At 44.5% G+C, this 20,428-nt stretch overlaps 1 protein-coding gene across 1 annotated transcript in view; it reads left to right on the forward strand.

Annotated features, from left to right (window-relative positions):
• The window catches only part of GCM1 (glial cells missing transcription factor 1), a 68,565-nt gene that overhangs the window by 13,739 nt on the left and 34,398 nt on the right, over positions 1-20,428 (forward strand). The window contains exons 2-3 of the mRNA XM_068279363.1: positions 1,974-2,226; positions 16,287-16,399. Coding sequence (XP_068135464.1) covers positions 1,974-2,226; positions 16,287-16,399 — 366 coding nt within the window. The remainder of the gene's footprint in view (positions 1-1,973; positions 2,227-16,286; positions 16,400-20,428) is intronic.

Consider the following 20,428-nt stretch of genomic DNA (forward strand, 5'->3'; position numbering starts at 1 on the left):
ATGTCCGCTCCCCCGGCTCCTGCGCCCCCCCCTCCTGCCGCACAATAAAGCGCCCCGGGCGATGGCACGTATCGCACGCCCATAGAAAAAGGGGCTTATTGACAGTTATATACAATAGAGAAAACCCTGCACTCTGCATAAAGTGTGTGCTGGAGCACAGATAATCATAAGATCAGAAAAGCAGCAACTATTCTGGTCCCCCAAAAGCACCACACATATATTAGAAAAAAGTATTACAATTTTATTAATGCAATAATTACATTATAGTATGAGCATAAAATCACTTAAAATAATCCTCTCCAACATTATAGATGACCATATGTGGTATAGTTCATCATAATTGAATAAGGGTGGAACTGGTTATAAAAATCCCCCTCCCATTGTTATGACTGTAGTGAAGCTCTAATAAGTATGTACTGTTTATCTTCACTTTCAATAAAGATGTTTGATAGCAAAAAAAAAAGACACCCAAGGTGCTCAGTATTGAGCCTCCTAGGGATGTAGAACCCGGGTTCAATAGTATTTACCATGTGTGAAATCTTATATAAACTCAATATGGGTGACCTTAAAGTGAATGTCTATTATAGAGAATCAAACAACCAATAATATTATACATCAATAATGTGCAGATAATTGCAAAAATCAAATAACCAAGTGCTGTGAACAAGAGGCGACTATGAGACCAAGTGTATAGGAGGTGCACATGGAACCTCCTATACACTTGGGGGTTCTCTTTGGACAACTGTTGAACATGAAGGGCAAGGCCATGGTACATATCCTTAAGCAGTGGCTGGATGGTGTAATGGTTAAGTGCTCTGCCTCTGACACAGGAGACCAGGGTTCGAATCTCGGCTCTGTCTGCTCAGTAAGCCAGCACCTATTCAGTAGGGGAGACCTTAGGCAAGTCTTCCTAACTCTGCTACTGCCTATAGAGTGTGCCCTAGTGGCTGCAGCTCTGGCGCTTTGAGTCCGCCAGGAGAAAAGCGTGATATAAATGTTGTTTGTCTTGTCTAATTTTTCTTTTGGATTGAGCATAAATGGTACATCCTAGGCTAGCTTCAGCTAGAAGTGTTGGTGGTATAATGGATATGTTAGTTACCTACCATACACTGAGACCTGGGTTCAATCCCCAGCCACGGTATGTAAGCTGGCTTTTGAAATACTGGAAGTCCCTGGCAGAAGAATAGGTAAAAGGGTAGAAGGGGTGGTCCAGGTATTAGAACCCTTGAAACATGTTTTCTATCAGTTTTTTAGCCAGTAAGAAATTTTTGTAAATATTGAAGTTCGCCTCCCCATTGAAGTGTATTGCGGTTTGCTAACTTTTTCGCGAACCGAACTTTCTGCGGAGGTTCGCGAACAGGGTTCGCGACATCACTATCTAATAGGAAAGGGCACCTGTGGCTACCTATGGCAGACAAGGGAAGTAAGGGAGAAGTGACACACAAGTTTGCTTCAGGCAGCGAGAAGTCTAGAACCTGCCCTGGATATATAGATTCCTTATTAATGCACAATACATAAAAAAACACCTCTGAAATGGGCTGCATCTACTGAATATGTCCTCCATGTCCACCATGTATGCACTGCAATGACAGCTGTCAGTACAACCACTTCCAGGTCTGTGTACCCAATAGTCAACCCAACCTTTTACATGTTCATTACATACCAGGACGGTCACAGGACCAACCATACTGACAGATGCCATTACTGCAAATAGTACTAGTAGTTACTGCAAATAGTAGTAATAGTAGTAGTAGAAAATTTCCATTTTGGTTGAAATAAGCCTAAATCCAAACTGCAATGAAACCCTTCAGGCACCAAAGAGCAGTGAAGAGTGTATGGGGCCTTAACCACTAACATAGTTTACTTACTGTTCTAGTATAATGTATAGAATGTAGATAAGACTTTGTACAGAGTGACACTTTGCTTAAGTAAACATATAAGTAAACATATAATCAGGTATTAACTGTTTTCAGGAGTTGGAGAAAACCGACTGGTTCCAGGAGTGGCCAGACTCCTATGTGAAGCACATTTACAGTTCTGCAGATAAAAACGCACAGAGGCACCTGAGTGGCTGGGCAATGCGCAACACCAACAACCACAATTCTCGTATCTTGAAGAAGTCTTGTCTTGGTGTCCTTGTCTGCAGCAATGACTGTACAACGTCTGAAGGCAAGAAGGTCTATCTGAGACCTGCCATATGTGACAAAGCACGACAGAAACAGCAAAGTAAGTTTGGGTGGTGCTGAGGACTGGATGATAATGTCATTGTGTTGGCCAGCTACTTCCCAATATCAGGTGAGGCTGAAAAGCTTTACAAGCATCCAGTGTGGTTTTACAGTGATATACAGTTTATGACTGATCTTTTATTTGATTTCTTATGGTGTGTACATGCATACAATTACTGCCCAGATCTTTTACCAATGTATTGGGGGACCCCAACTGGCTGCCTCTGTTAAGAGCCATCTAGCGTGTGTATATATGTGTTAAGAGCTGAATCACACTTGCCCAGTAAGAGAACAGTGGTCCACTAAGCGTTATTAAAGCAGTCTGCGAGGAAGCAAACCTTTGCAATCCAGGCCTTGTCCATAGCAGACAATAGCCTGGACTGTCACACGACTATAGTAACTTACAACAACATACTGTGAAAAACATTTTTGGAACAAATCGAAGACAACCTGGATTTATAATAAAAAATGTTTCACTGTGTGAGTATGAATGCAACAGCAATGGCAGGATGGCTAACCTTTTAGCAATACCTGCTATCAGGGCCATTTCTAGCCTTTTTGTCACCCCAGGCAAGGACCAGGCAATGTGTCACCCCCCCCAAAAAAAACCCAAACAAACAAACCACACACTCGAGAATATAAATCATGTGCCATATAAGGTGGATGCATAATATAGGGAGTCCCAGAGATCCAAACAACCCACCGATTCTTCCGCATTTCGTTGCACTTCCTTAGTGTGGTGTGTAAATGCAGAGTCCAGTGCTGTGCTTCTGCCTCTCCGCTCACTGCTCAGCCTAGTGCCCGACATCTCCTACTGCATGACACATGATTACATGCAACACATGGAGAGTGAGGTGCCAGCACTAGAGGGAGCAGGAGACAGACAGGATGGTCACACAGGCACAGTGCAGGTCTCCAGCAGGGAGTTGAGAGCACACTTATGCTGCGCTGTACTTTGCATCTACACGCTGGGCTTGGGGGAGGGGGGGATGGAGGAGGAACAGATAGTAGCACTGGGGGACATTAGTGGGCACGGCCGAGAGAGGGAGGCACAAAAAAGGACAGAAGGAATGTCACAGGAGCCCTGGTGGCTGGAACGCGAAATGCCTTCCAAACGGTTCCAGCGCACGGATCGTGCAAACTGTGGTCGCAGTCAATGCGTAGAAACCGTTGGGAATTGGCCGCAGACCAACCAGAAGGGAGCCTGTGGGTTACGGAAATACACTTTACACACTAATTCAGGGTATATCTGCCACCACCACTGGTATGGGCCAGTGGACCCTACCAACTGACTGACTGATCTCGCAAATAAAATGGTAAAAACAAGCTGTATTCTGTCTAGATATCAACAATAGTAGCGTCTCTTCAGAAGTCTGGGTTCAGTTTGTGTGACTGAGTAGCAGGGTAGCGGAACAGTAAACGACTTTGATAAGGTCTTTATTTACAATACAATACAATACAATAACATTTGTAAAGCGCTTTTCTCCCATAGGACTCAAAGCGCATAGTTGTGTCTCAGATTAATACAGGGTTGCAGGCTCGGTTGTGTTACAGAGAAGATGTCAGATGTTCATGAATGTCAGTAAGCCAATCTTAAACAGAATTCTCCATTTTATCGGTAGCCCGTGGAGTGAGCACAGGGTTGGTGTTATGTGGCAATGGTGGGGTTGGCTCGTTAACAGCCTTGCGGCGGCATTCTGTACTAATTGCAGGCGGCGTAAGTCTTTCTTATGCAGGCCTGTGTAGAGGACGTTGCAGTAGTCTAACCTTGATGTGACGAAGGCATGAACTAGGGTTGGAAGATCCTCTGAAGGAATTAGGTGTTTAATCCTTGCAATATTCCTTAGATGAAAGAAGGAATGTTTCACAACAGCTGAGATTTGATTCCTGAAGCTTAATTTCCCATCAATCAGTACTCCCCAGGCTGCGCACACAGTCTGAGTTGTTCAGGTCTGAGCTCCCTATCCTTAGCGGTGTTGGTTGAGACTGGGGCTGCTTTGCTGTTGAGCCCTGGCCCTCGAAAACAAGAACCTCAGTTTTGTCAGCATTAAGTTTTAGCCAATTGTTATTCATCCACTCCTGAAGCTCAGCTAAGCATGCGTTTATTTGTGGAGTAGGGTCTGTGATGCCAGGTTTGAATGACAAATATAGCTAGGTGTCATCAGCATAGCAATGATATGTCAGGCCATGTTTTACGTGCAATATAAATAATTAATATATACAGACAATCATTAAAATCAACAATTATTGAAACATTAATAGCCAGTATGAAATAAAAAGGGAGAAAATACTTAGGGTTTGTGGAAATATGTCCGTTCTGGGAAAATCATAAAGTTCTTTGTTTCAGTCAGAGCAAGATGGCCGAACAAGATGGCCGCTAACCATGTGTCCTCTGGCTAGCAGAAGACAGCTCTCATACAGATGGAATTTGGAGGACTGAATTGCCCGGGCAGCTCATTTACTTTTAATGGAGCTGAGTTCAGAGGCGGGCTTCCAAAGTTGGCCCCCGGGCTGGACTATGGTAATCACATCTGGGCAGGGCCTTTCACAAGCTCCGTAAGCTTGACATTTTCTCTAGGCCGACCTACGTGGCCGGCACACAAATAATAATTACATATTATCGGTCCCCAGAACCTACCGATTAATATGATACCTTGGATGCGGGTGTTAGGGCGTATGGTTACCGAGGGGTCCATAACTCCTTAACCGAATGAGGTATGATTATGATTTGTATACCGAGACGTTGGTCCAATTTCAACGGATCCGAATACACTCCTCCCACCTCTGGGTGATACTCGGTTTTCCTTTAATAAGCAGAAATCATAATTCACATGCTTCATCATTTTAACCCCTGGAGACAGTTTGGCTGGGTAGTCTGATCTCCTGGGGAAGCTTCCTCTAGCTGAACAAACTTTTGGTGCCTTTGGCTAATTAACATCTAAGCGTGAGATCAGCTAGATGTCACCTGGTTCCCAGAACAGAAAAGGGAATGAATGCCTCCATGTTATTCTGCCTTCCGCAGGGAATATGTCTAAGCTAATTAACAAATAAAAAGACATCCTGCGCCTAAATTAGGGGCAGAGGAGAAAAACTTGTATTTTAAAAAAACAGGAATGTCAGTTCTGCTCGCTGCAATGACTGTCCAATCTGACCAAGAAATCGGAGAAATCGACGGCGAATCTTCCAGATTCGCCTACGTTCCTCCCGGCTGTTCCGTGACAGCTGGGAGAAAGAGAAACTCCAGGTTGCTACAGTAAGCCCCTACACAACCAATCCAGATTCTATTGATCTGAATCGCAATCGATGCAGAGAATCGATTGCGATTGCATTTTCTTCACGGGCGGCTCTAGGACGCATCTGCGGCCCCGAAACCGTCCGTGACAAGGAGGCACAAGGGTATAGAAGGAGGCGCTGGGGACAGCAGGAGTCACATAGTTGAATAGATGGAGACATGAAGCCAGAGGGATGCACAGGAGAGCAGACAAAGGGGAACAGGAAGGAGACACAGGGGGACAGATAGACATACAGGGGGCAGAGGTGGCATGGGGGACTGAAGGAGGCAAAAGGGGACAGAAGAAGGCACAAAAGGAGACCAGAACAGGGGAACAGAAAGAGGCACATGGAGACAGAGGGATCACATCTCTAAACCTACTATCTTTATATAGAAATAATAGAAAAATAGTGTGGCATGTGGCTAGGTATCAAAGCAATAATAGTAATGTTTCTATGAAAAGTGCATTCAAAAGAAGCGGCAACATTCTATTTTGGGCTCTCTTGTGGAGCTGCCATAAATAGCTTGGTGGTTGCTACAGCAAATAACCTCTGTATAAGTAGACCTTTTTTTTCCCCACTGGATTGTCTGCCTGTTTTTTTCCTGTTTCTGTAGAGAAAGGGGTGGGGCCATCACACTTGTTTTGGTTGGTCTTTTGATGGAATATTACCATTATTAGTTTGATGCTTAGCTGCATGTAACACTGATGAATGTGCTTGCTCTGTCTTTGGGGTAAACTAATGATCAGGAATTTGCCTTTGGAGGACATTGTTCTTTTAGTGTTCTCAGTTACTTCAACCTAGGAAAACAACAGTACTGTACATCATACCAAAAGACTGCAGATTCTGTACTTGTATAAAGCACACAGCTCATTAGCTTCCATATGTGTATAATTTTCTAATGAAATATTAATTTGTGTTTCTTTTTCTGCACTGCACTAGAGAAATGACAGGCAAAGCTTAACCTATGTTTAACAAAATAACTATTGTAGTATTCTTTCCCCTAAATGAGGGCCTATTGAGAGTTTGCTGCAGCCCTCCTGGCCAAGTCCTGTAATGTTATGAATACGTCTACAGATATTTCTTAACTGCAAATGAAACCTTTATTGATAGTACAGTCACAAACAACTGTCGTTATAGGGGTGGCGTAGAACACATGGCCTAAGGCAGAATATTACTGAAATCTGGCTATGTGCAAAATGCAGTAAAACACCCTGTCTTAGCCCTCGGCTAGCAAACAGCTGAAGTAGTACTTGTGGAAGTATGCAAAGACCTGTAAATGTTTATATGGCATTTTATACATATTTTTAAAGGTGGTGTATAGTCGTTGATTATTTATTGAATTTACATAGTTAATTTATACAGTATGAACTTCATGTCCTGTGGGATTATCACAGTTTAATTAATTTTAAATTCCATGTGGAGATATTTGTTGAACCTTGTGTGCACTATTAATACTAGCTAGTCCATGTGGTTCATGTGCAACAGCTACCATGCACAATATTTATAATGCATTAACAACCTATGCCAGGTTATAGCCTCAACGTGCTTTCTCCCTATATATAGGGCACAGTTGTGTTATTGATCATATTGGTTGCGCCAGCTATTCTCTGTGAGGAATTCAATCCCTTATTGTTGACCCTTTTAGGGTAATTATTTCCCTAACACAGTGGGTTGTTCCACAGTGAATTTGATACCACAGCTAGTATGCTGCCAATAGTGACTTGTGCAGGGCCGGATTTACCATAAGGCACTGTAGGCATGTGCCTACAGGTGCCTGATTATGGAAAGGCGGCTCAGGCCCCTCCTTGAGTGCCTCCCTCTCTCTTTCCCTATGCAGAGTCCTGATGAGAGTGTAAACAAGAGGTTACTCGCTCTGCTCTCGGCATTCCACTGACCAGATCTTCCTTCAGTCAGGGGCACGACTACTTGCCTAATACTTGGAGGCACCTCTAGCTACCTAATTTTGTGGGTACTTCTGGCTACCTAATACTAAGGGGCACCAGTTGCTACGTATAATGGGCAAGGGAAGAAAGGGAGAAGCGACAACTGGGACAGCCAGCACACTTGCGGTGCAGTTTGGTGGGGGTTTGTAGGTTGTTGGAGGGTGAATACTCAGGTGCCAGAACATCTGTGCCTATAGGCTTCTGTGAGGTAAATCCAGGCCTGGACTTGTGTATTGAAACATTGCCGATCTATGGAATTGTTTACTTGGAGACAATTTTCTGCTTTCTGGAGATCTCTAGGTGATCCAGAATCAGAATCAGAATCAGTTTTTATTCGCCGAGTGCGCTGTTGGCGCCCCCGGAATTGGTTGTGGTACACATGGCAAAGGCGGAGAGCAAAAAGACATAGGACATACATACATAAATACATGCATTTACAGATATATCAGCATAGCATTGGTGCAGAGTGCATTGTTACAGGCGGGGGCTAGAGTCAGTGTTGGCAACTGGAGAACTGCGTTGTACATGGGCTAAGCTTGAGGGGGCCAGGTGGGAGAAGTGTTCGGGGGGAGTGTTCAGGAGTAGGACTGCCTGGGGAAAAAAGGTGTTTCTGCGCCTCGTGGTTCTGGAGCGGACTACTCTGAAGCGGTGGCCTGATTGGAGGGGCTCAAAGAAGTGGCTTCCTGGGTGGGAGAGGTCTTGGGAGATCTTGCTGGCTCTTTTCATCATTCTGGCAGCGTGGAGGAGATCAAGAGGGGGCAGGGTCGTGCCAATGATCTTTTCCGCCGCGCTAATTACTCTCTGAAGTTTGTACTTATCTCTAGCATTGGCCCCCGTATACCAGACAATGATGGAGGAGCAGAGGATGGTTTCGACTGTTGCGGAGTAGAAGCTGGTGAGCAGAACACGCGGGATGCCGAATTTCTTCAACTGGCGCAGGAAAAATAGCCTCCGCTGGGCATTCTTCTGGATTCTGGTGGTATTTTGCCCCCATCTTAGGTCACTGGTGATGGTGGTGCCCAGGAACCGAACACTTGGAGCCCTGGAGACTTCAGTCTCCTCAATGAGGACTGGTGGGAGGGCGGGAGGGAGTTTTCTGAAGTCTACAATAAGTTCGACAGTCTTGGATGCATTGAGGACGAGATTGTTTTCCTTGCACCAGTTACAGATCCTCTCAATCTCGCTGCGGTAGGCCTGCTCTTTGTTGCTGCTGATGAGACCGATGATGGTTGTGTCATCCGCGAATTTGATGATCTTAACGGAGTCATCAGTTGAGGTGCAGTTGTTGGTGTAAAGGGAGAACAGAAGTGGGGACAGTACACACCCCTGCGGTGCCCCTATGTTGGTGGTTCTCACACTGGAGGAGCAGTTACCGAGCTTGACTTGCTGTGTTCTGTTCGTGAGAAAGTCCCCGACCCACCTGCAGAGGGATGGGTCGACCTCAAGTTGCGCCAGGTTGTTGAGCAGAATATCCGGGCGAATGGTGTTGAAGGCCGAGCTAAAGTCCAAGAGCAGGATTCTGGCATAGGAACCAGGTCTGTCGAGATGCTCTGTGATGTACGCCAGGCTGACATTGATGGCATCCTCAACTGACCTGTTCGCCCTATACGCGAATTGGTGAGGATCGAGGAGGGCATCGGTGGAGCTCTTCAGGACAGCAAGAACAAGACGCTCGAGGACCTTCATGATGATGGGAGTGAGGGCTACGGGTCTGAAGTTGTTGTGTTCAGTGTTTCCTGGTTTCTTGGGGACTGGGATAATTGTAGACCTTTTAAAGCAAGGGGGAACCCCGCCTTCCGCTAGGGACCTATTGTAGATGGAGGTAAGGATGGGAGCTAGCTGGACTGCACAGGTTTTTAGACACATTGATGACACGCCATCCGGGCCTGCAGCCTTCCTGCGGTTGAGTTTGCGGAGCTGACGCAGTACATCCTCTTCCTGTACTTTAATAGACGCCGAAGCATCGTCATACCCCCGTGGAATGGGTGGAGGGGGGGGAATATCCTTCAGTGTGGTGAGGTGCTCGAACCTACAATAAAACTCATTGAGTTCCTCGGCTAGTTGTATGCTAGGGATCGCCTGTTGGTGGGCGGACTTGAAGTTGGTGACAACCTCTCCTGCAATCTCACTGACTTCAAAACCTTATGTACTAGTAAAGACAAGCCATCTCATCAGGGCCGGTTCTAGACTTTTCGCTGCCTGAGGCAAACTTGTGAGGATGCCCCCCCTCCTGAATGGGAATGATCGCACAGGAGCCCACAATTTGCACCGCACGTTACAGCTGCGGTGAGCCCCCAAAGAAACACCCTCAGTATAGGTAGGTAGCCAGGTATAGGTGCCCCTAGTATTGGTAGCTAGGTACAGTTGCCACCAGTATAGGTTAGCCAGGTACAATTGTCCCCAGTATAGACCTCCTCAGACCTTATCTGAGGAGAAATGGTCCAAGGTTTGTAAGTTGGCCCATTCTTTCTCTATCTCTAGTCATCTGCAAGAAAGGCAAGAGAGATATAGCGCTCAAGTGGGTTCGCAACTACACTGTACATGATTTTTGGTTTAAGATTTTTAATGTCTATCAAGACATCAGAGGGACCATGCCTTGTCAACGCTGCCGAGTCATTTGGACAAACTTTAGAGGAGGACAGTAATTGTTAGGTTGTAGAAGAGCACTACCCCCTGACGTTGTTAACAATATAATGCATATGGAGGAGTTGTTGTTGTTGTTGTGACTCTCTTGCAACTAGCAGAGTCCCAGTGGATTGGCATACAGCCCACGTTTTCCCATTATTTAAGAAGGGCAAAAAATCTGATCCAGGAAATTATAGACCTGTAAGCTTAACATCAGTTGTATGCAAACTATTTGAGGGGTTACTAAGAGATACTATACATGACTTCATAGTAGAAAATAATCTTATTTCTCAGCATCAACATGGGTTTACTGAAGACAGGTCCTGTTTGACTAACATGCTCAGCTTTTATGAGGTAGTGAATGCTAATATGGATATTGGGAATGCTGTAGATGTGATATACTTGGACTTTGCAAAGGCCTTCGACACTGTTCCCCACAGAAGTCTGGTGCAAAAGTTGAGGATGCAAGGACTGGGGAAGAGTTTGTGTGCATGGATAGGGAACTGGCTAATGGACAGAAAACAAAGAGTTGTGGTCAATGGATCGTACTCAAAATGGGAGACTGTTAGCAGTGGGGTCCCACAGGGGTCTGTACTGGGTCCAGTGCTCTTCAATTTATTTATTAATGACCTAGTAGATGCAGTAGTGAGCAATGTTGCTATTTTTGCAGATGATACAAAATTGTGCAGAATCATCAACTCTCAGGAAGATAGTGTCATATTGCAACAGGATCTGGATAGGATGGCTATATGGGCACATACATGGCAGATGAAATTCAATGTTGACAAATGTAAAGTCATGCATTTTGGTCGTACCAATGGTCTAGCACCATACAAAATAAATGGGATACAGTTGGGAACATCAAACTTGGAGAAGGACTTAGGAGTACTCATCGACAACAAGTTAAATAATCGTACTCAATGCCAAGCCGCTGCAGCTAAAGCGAACAAAATTTTGGGATGCATTAAAAGGGAAATAAAAACTCGAGATGCTAGCATAATATTGCCCCTGTTTAACTCTCTAGTAAGGCCACATCTGGAATATGGAATTCAGTTCTGGGCACCACATTACAAAAAAGATATTGCAGTTTTAGAGCAGGTGCAGAGACGAGCTACAAAATTGATACGTGGGATGGAAGGTCTCGCTTACCAAGAAAGGTTAGATAAACTGGGTTTATTTAGTCTAGAGAAAAGACGCCTTAGAGGAGATCTAATTAACATGTATAAATACATTAGAGGGCAATATAATAGCTTGGCGGATGAGCTTTTTGTCCCTAGGCCTCCTCAAAGGACTAGAGGACATGAGCTGCGCATGGAGGAAAAACGTTTTAGCCATTTATTTAGGAAAGGGTTCTTTACAGTAAGAGTGGTTAAGATGTGGAATGCATTGCCACAGGAAGTCGTTATGGCAAACTCTATACCTGCATTTAAAGGGGGCTTAGATGCTTTCCTTGCGTTGAAAGACATCCATGGCTACAATTACTAGGTTATGCCTAATGATGTTGATCCAGGGATTTTATCTGATTGCCATCTGGAGTCAGGAAGGAATTTTTCCCATTTGGGGCTAATTGGACCATGCCTGGTGGGGGTTTTTTCGCCTTCCTCTGGATCAACAGGGGTATGTGGGGGACGGGCTGGAGTTGTACTTTGTACTGGTTGAACTCGATGGACGTATGTCTTTTTTCAACCAAAATAACTATGTAACTATGTAACTATGTTGTCCTAAGACAACAGTAGACCAATTCATCTCCACTTGGACTCTGTCTCAATTACAGAGACTCAAATTCTTTCAGGGATATGCTGTCAGCTTGAGCTCTGCATTTTCGGACTCATGCACGTTCTGATCCTAGGGTGGTAGTCATTATCATGTACTTCAGCTCTAGTCTTGTTTATGTGGGCTACATCAGTCTTATAGGACCCATAAGCTGAGATTATTTCTGTGAACTACGCTGAACCCAGTTTCTTCAAATCAGAGTTGACGTGCTATTTGTCTTGTATTTGGATTTTCAGTAGCCACTGCTACCCTCTTCCACTATAATGTAGGAATCCTTCTTCTCTTTTCCCTTTCTTTCCTGTGTCTTTTTTCCCCCTCTATTTCCTACCCCCTGCGTACCCAACCACCCACCCACCCTTCCTCCCTCCCCCCAGGTCTCAACTTGGAGTTGTGTGGACTACACCACTCTCTTTCGCCCTTTCCCCATCTTTTCCAGCTCTTTTTTTATCCCCCCACTCTTCTCTCTGGTTTGTCTCCTATTTTGTATTTAAATTATTAGGATCCCTGTGTTATCAGCAATGATTATTGTGACTTATTCGCCTTTCGCCAAAAGTCATTGCTCAAAGGCATTCATAGAGTTTCCCTTAAAGTTAGTTTGTACAAATAGGGCAACTTGAAATTGCCAGGGGACATTTTTAAACTACCAGGTATTCCATAGGAAACACAGAAATCTGGAATAACTTCCCTGTATAACGGCAAAAACCATAAAATCTACCGCACACTGAATAATACGCCAAGGGCGATACACCTTTGAAGAGGTTAATGATTCTTCTACGGTATTTGGTCCACAGCCTGAGATATCGTTCCCCTAGACAGGAAATGTGGTAGACAAGGCATGATTAGTATCGGAAAATTATGATTAAGCCAAAATTAACATTAAATATATAATTTCCCTCTAGATTGTAAGCCTTTGGGCAGGGTCCTCCTCCTTTTGTGTCCTACCTGATCATGCACCTCCATTACTGTGAACCCATGCTATGCATCTGAGTGAACCTAACTTGCCTAATCTCCATGCTCCCCTCCAGCGACTGACTAAGCATTACCTTGTACTCAGACTGTGCTGCATGATCTGGTCTTTCTTGTATTCCTGCAGGGCCGGCCTTAGGTTTCACAGCGCCCTAAGCGAAACCTGATTTTTGTGCCCCCCCTTCATCCTTTTCACACGTGCATATACACGCACGCACGCACGTATACACACACACACACAGGCCCATATGCAATTCACCTCTTCTCCTGAGATATCTCCTAGGACAGTGGTTCCCAACCTTTTTAACATCGTCACATCACGCCACGTGCTCAGATCTCCATGACACGTCACGTATGTATAATAGAAAAATACTATTAATAACCACGAATGGATGGAAAGAGTGCATTATCCTGAATACACTTAAAAATGAAGGCTAGAACCTTTCAGGAATATTAATAAAAACAATCAGTGGGGCAGTTAGCCACCCCCACCCCCCCCCCCCCATTTAGAATGATAGCACAGCATTGACAATTTGCACCACGCGTTATAGCCGCAGTGCGCACCCTTCCTGCCCCCCTCCAAAATGCCCTCAGACTCAGTATAGATAGGTAGCCAGGTATAGGTGCCCCCAGTATAGGATCTCATGTATAGGTGTCCTCAATATAGGTTGCCAAGCATAGGTGCCCCAGTACAGGAAGTCAGTTAAAGGTCTCCATCCCCCCCATAGGTAGCTAAGCGTAGGTGCCTCCAGTATAGGTAGCCAGGAGTAGGTGCCCTCCCTCAGTATAGGTAGCCAGCTATAGGTGTCCCCAGTATAGGAAGTCAGGTGTTGGAGCCCTCAGTATAGGTAGCTAGCTATAGGTGTCCCCAGTATAGGAAGTCAGGTGTTGGAGCCCTCAGTATAGGTAGCCAGGTGTTGGTGCCCTCAGTATAGGAAATCAGGTGTAGGTGCCCTCAGTATAGGCAACCAGCTATAGGCGCCCCCTTGGAAGCTGGCGCCCTGAGCGACCGCTCCAGTCGCTCATATCAAAGGCCGGCTATGTATTCCTGTATTGTCATTTTGCTGTAGGTCACCCCTAAATATTGTCTGTAACCTAAACTAATGTCCAGCGCTGCGTAATATGTTGGCGCTTTATAAATACAATAAATAAATAAAATTTGCTATACATCCACAGAGTTACAGAATAATATGAGATTTAATACCAAAACTTTCTTTCAGAGGCAAGGGGACTGACCTCAGCTAAGACTGCTAGATGCGGGATCATCTCTCATTACGCTCTCCACCCCATACAGGGCTCTAGTTGGAGGGATGACCTGAGAGGAGGATGAGATAGTGGTGGCATAAGACTTTGTGGGCAATATTTCTGTCCTAAGCTGTAAACTGATACGCACAGTAGTTAGATGCAGGCCCGGATTTACAGCTCAGAGGTCTGTAGGCACAGGCATTTCGGCGCCCTAAACTCCGCCCCTGAAAACAGGCCACACCCCCAAGTAAAAATATTCTGAATTCTAATCCTTGCTTTATGTCACTAACTGTCCTTAGAATCTTACACTCTAATCACTATCTGATATCATCCTTAGTGACATGAGACAAGGATTAGGGTGTAAGTGTCTGAGGTCAGTGATATGAGGTAGGGATTACACTGTAAGCTACTGAGGTCAGTAATATGAGGCGGAGGGGCCACCTTTCCCCCATAAGGCGCCTGTAGGCACGTGCCTACGGTTCCTTATGTAAAATCCGGCCCTGGTTAGATGTATAAAACATTACCACACATAATTAATGAATGTTCGTCACTAACGTGCAGTAATACATTACGCATATAAGTAACACTCAAACAGGGACTTAACTCATATGTCTCAACTGATACAGTGGTGTAGAGTCAATAGTATGGCTCATATTTTAGGTTAGTGGCTGAATTAAGCCCTATTGGTTGAGTGCTGACCAAACAGCGCAGGAGATTTGGGCACAGCCGCCGCCACCACAGGCTGTAATAATAATTACGGCTATAGTGGCGCTCAGTGATTAATTTCAGCGCTGTCAAAAGATTGAGCTCAAATTACTTTTAAAACACTGTAAAAACACTGTAATTCGGCCGCCAGCAATCGCTGGAAGCCAAATTACATCACTCCCCACCATCCACGGCGCCCTGGAGGGGGAATAGTAATTAACGCCACAGTTACTTGTGCAGGAGCAGGGTAAGCCATATATCTGCTTTACCCTGCGCCCAAATCTCCCAGCAGCTATTTCATAGGTATGCCTATTGGTATGCAATATGTACATGTTTATTACTCATACTTGTAGTTGAGCTGCATATATTATTTGTGTGGTGTTTTATAGGTTACCCCCCATACATTACCCCTCAGTATTAGTTAGCCTTACAGTATAGGTAGCCAGATGTGCCTTCCTATGCAGTTAGTCTGAAGTAGCCCCCAAGTATAGGGAACAAGAGGGGCCATCAGTATAGGTAGCCAGATCAGCCCCCTACTATAGAAAGTCCCGTCAGTATAGGTACTCAGATTACTTCCTCCCCCCCCCCCCCCGTACAGGTGGCCCTACTCCATTATAAATAGCTAGATTAACCCCCGCAGTTTAGGTCGCCTCATTGTATAGGTAGCCAGGTTAGCCCTCAAGGCACAGGTAGCCCCCAACTACCCCTTCCCCCCTTTAATATACAGGTTAACGAGAAAAAAAAATAGTTATCTTTTAATACAAAAGGATTCCTGAGAGCTTATCTGATGTTATAACACCACTAGAGGTGACCAAAAATGTTCAGTTACCTCACTCTAGGATTACACAGTGTTTAAGGAAATAATGAGGTGAGAGGTTGTTAGCTAACATCCTCTCACCCCATTTAGGTGTTCTGTTTCACTTAAAGGATACATCTGAGCAACCTAAAAATAAAAAAATCCCCTTACCTGGGGCTTCCTCTAGCCCCTGCTAGCCATCCTGTGCCCTTGCCGCAGCTCAGCTCCATTCTGATGGTCTGGGATGTCAACTGTGCCTGCACGAGTGGCTCTCAGAGTTGAGTTGACGTCATCCGGACTGTACTGCGCAGGTGCAGCAGTTCCAGGACCAGGAGCCACCAGAGCTGCGGTGAGGGCACAGAACGGCTGCCAGGGGCCGGAGGCAGCCCGAGGTAAGTGGATTTTTTTATTTTTAGGTTGCTTGGACCTTCCCTTTAAGGCATCTTAATGACGTGTAGTTATGCTTGCAAAAAAATCTATGTATCCCCCTTTGATGTTGCTTGTATATAGTTGTCTGTTCCAATATCTTGTGACCAAACAGGATTGAGCCTGACGAAGGCTATATAGCCGAAAGCTAGCTTACGCTTATTCTTTTAAGTTAGCCAATAAATGGTATCAACCTGATCAAAACTCCTTTCTTACTTACTGATGTACAATACCCTACTGCAACTACTTTTGTTTGTCATTTATCCTGGAATTTGTCCTTTAACTGTCTGCAATGCTTTTGCTCATCAGGTAAACAGTGTCCACATTGCAAGGGGACATTGAAACTTGTGTCTTGCCGTGGTCATGGCGGATTTCCTGTCACCAACTTCTGGAGGCATGAGGGACCATTTATATACTTTCAGGTTAGTGTCAAAACAGGCCAATATGTTTATTGAGTATTTAAGTGGTAATGCAGCCAAAACTTATTTTTGGATTTGAGAAAGAACTGGATAAGGTTAGAACATCAGTATGACAATTCTACTTCTAGTTAGTGATTCAACCTTCTTATCTGTTTATTACATGGATTATCCTCGTCTGTCTGATGGTTTCTCTCTTCTTGGTAATGATTCACAAAGCAGTGTTGTGCTGTGACACATGGATTCACACACATTTCTCAGTGTGCCAAACACCAAATAGGCCCTGTTTACACTACAACGCAAAACAAACATAATTTTTGTCTATTTTGCTGGATCGGAGTGAATGTAAAAATGGAGATGTCAATGAATCCTATGTGAAACATACGATCCATTTGTTGGGTTCACTCTGGTTATTGGGACACAATTGGACTGCAAACTCCCAACCTGTATGATAATCTCCCAGTGCAGATGTCCCTTCCATAGACTATATTCTATGCAACGCTTCTGCTCCAAACGGAGTGTGGATACCACCAAAGGAGTGACTGAGAGGGGTCGGTAGTTGCTTTATACACACTAGATTCTCGGCAAAGGGATTTGCCCGCCTCTGCCAAGTTTCATCTAGCATGTGTACAGGGCTCAAAGGGAAATTGAATAAACCCCAAAAATGCGATATTGAACTTACCTGGGGCTTTCTCCTGCCCCCAAGCCTGTGATGTCCCTCAGAGTCCTCTGAATCCCCTCCATTTTATCGCCAGCAGCTCCTTTAACTGCGCAAACCGGGAGTCATGCGCAACTATGCACCTGCTGTTCACAAAAGAATGAGCCCTGCATGCGCAGAACGCTTACAGATAAGTTCAGTATTGCATTGTTTGGTCTATTCAGTATCCCTTTAAGGGTAGTTTCACAATATACCCATTACAATGCACATTTTATAAATGGTTTGCAATGCAACGGTTCTTAAAAGTTGCATTGTACATTGCTGGTGCGATGCTATCCATACAGTGGAGCGTACAGTCCATAGACTTAACCTTACACCCCAACTGTTACTGCACACGTGGAGTGGTAACGCAAACCATGCTGTGCATTATTCCAGGGAAAATTATCGCACCACAAATACACCAGTGTGGTAGTGCCACTGGAGTATAAACCGTGTTGAGATGCAATTACATTGTCTGTTGTGACTTATTCACTAAAGCGTGATAACTGCTATCACATATCATAGCACTTATCACGTGATAACTGCTGTGATCACGCTTTAGTGAACAAGCTCAATGGCTTGCACGTGCAAAGCTTTTAGGCATGATAACTGAGTTATCACGCTTTTGTGAATCAAGCCCTAAGTCTGAAAGGACTCATAATCATTCCCCAAATCTTCTCCTGCAAGAGATCAATTCAAACTCAGCACCATATTCCTAGCTTCAGGTTGTAGGCAAAATATACATAGTTTGGTGGTGTTCCTGCTATAAGCCTGATTATATAATTAGTGTTTACTTCATATTGTGCATGTAGGTTGTGATAAAGTTATATAGTATGCTCCCCAAAGGTTTCTCTGAATACCACCATCAAGGAACTTGTTTACATATTTTCTCATGTACAAGAAGGTAAATACCAGTCATGCTACTTATGATGATTTTTTTCCATGAAGAATTTCACAACTTTTATGTATTTTATCATGTTCATACTCTTTCATCATTAAAGAGGAACTCCAGCCTAAACAAACACTGTCATTAAGTTACATTAGTTATGTTAATTAAAATAGGTGGGTAATATAATCTCTTACTCACACTGTTTTAAAAGAACAGGCAAAGGTTTGTGATTTCATGATGGCAGCCATCTTTTTGGTTGAAAGGAGGTGACAGGGAGCATGAGACACAGTTCCAACTGTCCTGTGTCCTGAGCACCTCTCCCAGTTGCTAGGCAATGTGAATAACAACGTAGGAAATCCCATCATGCTCTGCACAGCATCAGGGAAAAAAAGCCCGGGCTTTTTTTCTTTGATGGGTGGAGCTTAGCTAAAAATGCAGCAAAAATTATGCTTTGGTAAGAAATACAGAGTTCTGATGCTGTGAAACTTTTAAAGAAACACCAAGCCTTTTCAGTTCTGCTGAGTAGATTTTTAGTCTGGAGGTTCACTTTAACAGTCATCATACGTCGCAATGCTTACTATAACATTGCAGTATAGTTATACTTCAAATGTCCTGTTACTACATCTTTAGAACTGCCGTTAAATTAAATATATTTAACTAACAAGTAGTGCATCCAGCAGGGGCGCTTCTAGGATCCTAAGAGATCTGGTGCACTTTTGGGCACTCTAGCTGAAAGATGAGTGTGGCCATGCACCCTAATGTGGGCGTGGTTATGGGTGGAGCCAAATTTACATGAAATTAACAGCTGTCTAAGTAAGCCTGCCTAGCAAAATGTTAGATGAAGTCCCCTATCCAGTAATACAAACCAAAAAGCAGCATATCACATAAATAGGCAGCGTCACTTAAACATAACTAGGCAGAGCTACCTTGCTTCTGTGCTGGCTGGTCTGGCTTTCTGCTGGGTGGGCTGGCCTGCTGCCAGGTTATCTGGCAGTTCCCCCATAGCATTCCCTGACTGTCTAGTGAACCCATCCCATGCTCCCACGGGCCTCCCATTGAGGCACCACAACTCCCAGCATGCCTCTATAAAAGAGCCACAGCTCCCTGCATACCCCCATAAAGGCATAAAAACACACAGCATGGCACCACAGCACCCAGTATGCCCACATACAGGCACCATATAGCACCCAGCATACCCTCCATTGCCGTGTGCTGTGGTGTCATGCAGGGCACTATGGCGCCTCTATGGGGCATGTTGGATACTTTCATGCCATGCTGGGTGCTGTGGTGCCTCTGTGGGCATGATGGGTACTGTGTGGTGCTATGCTGGATGCTGTGATGGCTCTACTTTGCCTGGGGGACATCCAGGGCACCACAGAATAGATCCAGGGCACGTGCCACTGATCTTTGGGGCTAGCAACGCCCCTGGCATCCAGAGATTGTACCTGCTCTTTTGTAGTCATTTCATCAGACATTAACAACATCGTATCTCAGAGTCTGTACATGCATCTTTTGTTTTAGGCGATAGTGGCTTAAATTCGATTGAGTGGCAAATATTATTTTGTGATGCAGGAAATAAGAATCTACCCCCACAGATATCAGTGCAAGAGCAGGACTTCTTTTTTATTTCAAAGTCTGTAAACTTGCTTGCAAGTTCTTCTTGTGACCAGCAGATTTTACGGCATCACCATACAATTTGGTGCAATGTCCTAGTTTATTGACATCTCTCAAGCACCGGTCTGACATTTATCCATTAAACCTACAGAGTTAGCACACAAAAAAGATGTCCAGTGTACAGTGCCAGTTTAGGAAAATTAGGGTGTCTTTTCTCTTTAAATTTTGTAAATGTGAATGTTTTTCCCTTCACATTTAAATGCCCCCCTTCCACTCAGTGTTACTGTTGTTTATATTTTTACAATATATTGTCACTGGCTTCTCATTCTATGGTATAAGAAGTGTCAACTTGCATCAAAGAGTCGACTCATGTAGGGTAGAGGTCCCTTTCCTGGTTTTCCAAGCTTGTAGAGAGGACTACGGGTACCCATACACCTGTGGATCTGCCACCAGGTTGACCATCTGATTAGATAGGGATCTATTGTCTGCCCACACTCTGCAGACAGATTTCCAGTAGATTTCTGCATTAAATCTTTTGGAAAACGTTCTAGTGTCATCGCATCTGCCAGGCCTCCCCACACCCCATGTAATGTGAAACCCCCTAGGCCAGAGGTGAGTGTTGCATGCTCACCTGTCACAACTACTTACCTCCTCCTGTGTTCAATATGTTTTTGAATTGTCACTGTGAGCATCTGTGCCACGTGACACAACGCATGTAGTGATGCCAGTAGTCCAATATCTTTTTGAGCTGTGCCATGCAGTCCATTATCTTTTTGAATTGTCACTGCGAACACCTGTACCACGTGACACAACGCATGTAGTGACAACAGTACAT

This window comes from Hyperolius riggenbachi, chromosome 4 (genome assembly GCF_040937935.1).
Source record: "Hyperolius riggenbachi isolate aHypRig1 chromosome 4, aHypRig1.pri, whole genome shotgun sequence".
NCBI lineage: Eukaryota > Metazoa > Chordata > Amphibia > Anura > Hyperoliidae > Hyperolius > Hyperolius riggenbachi.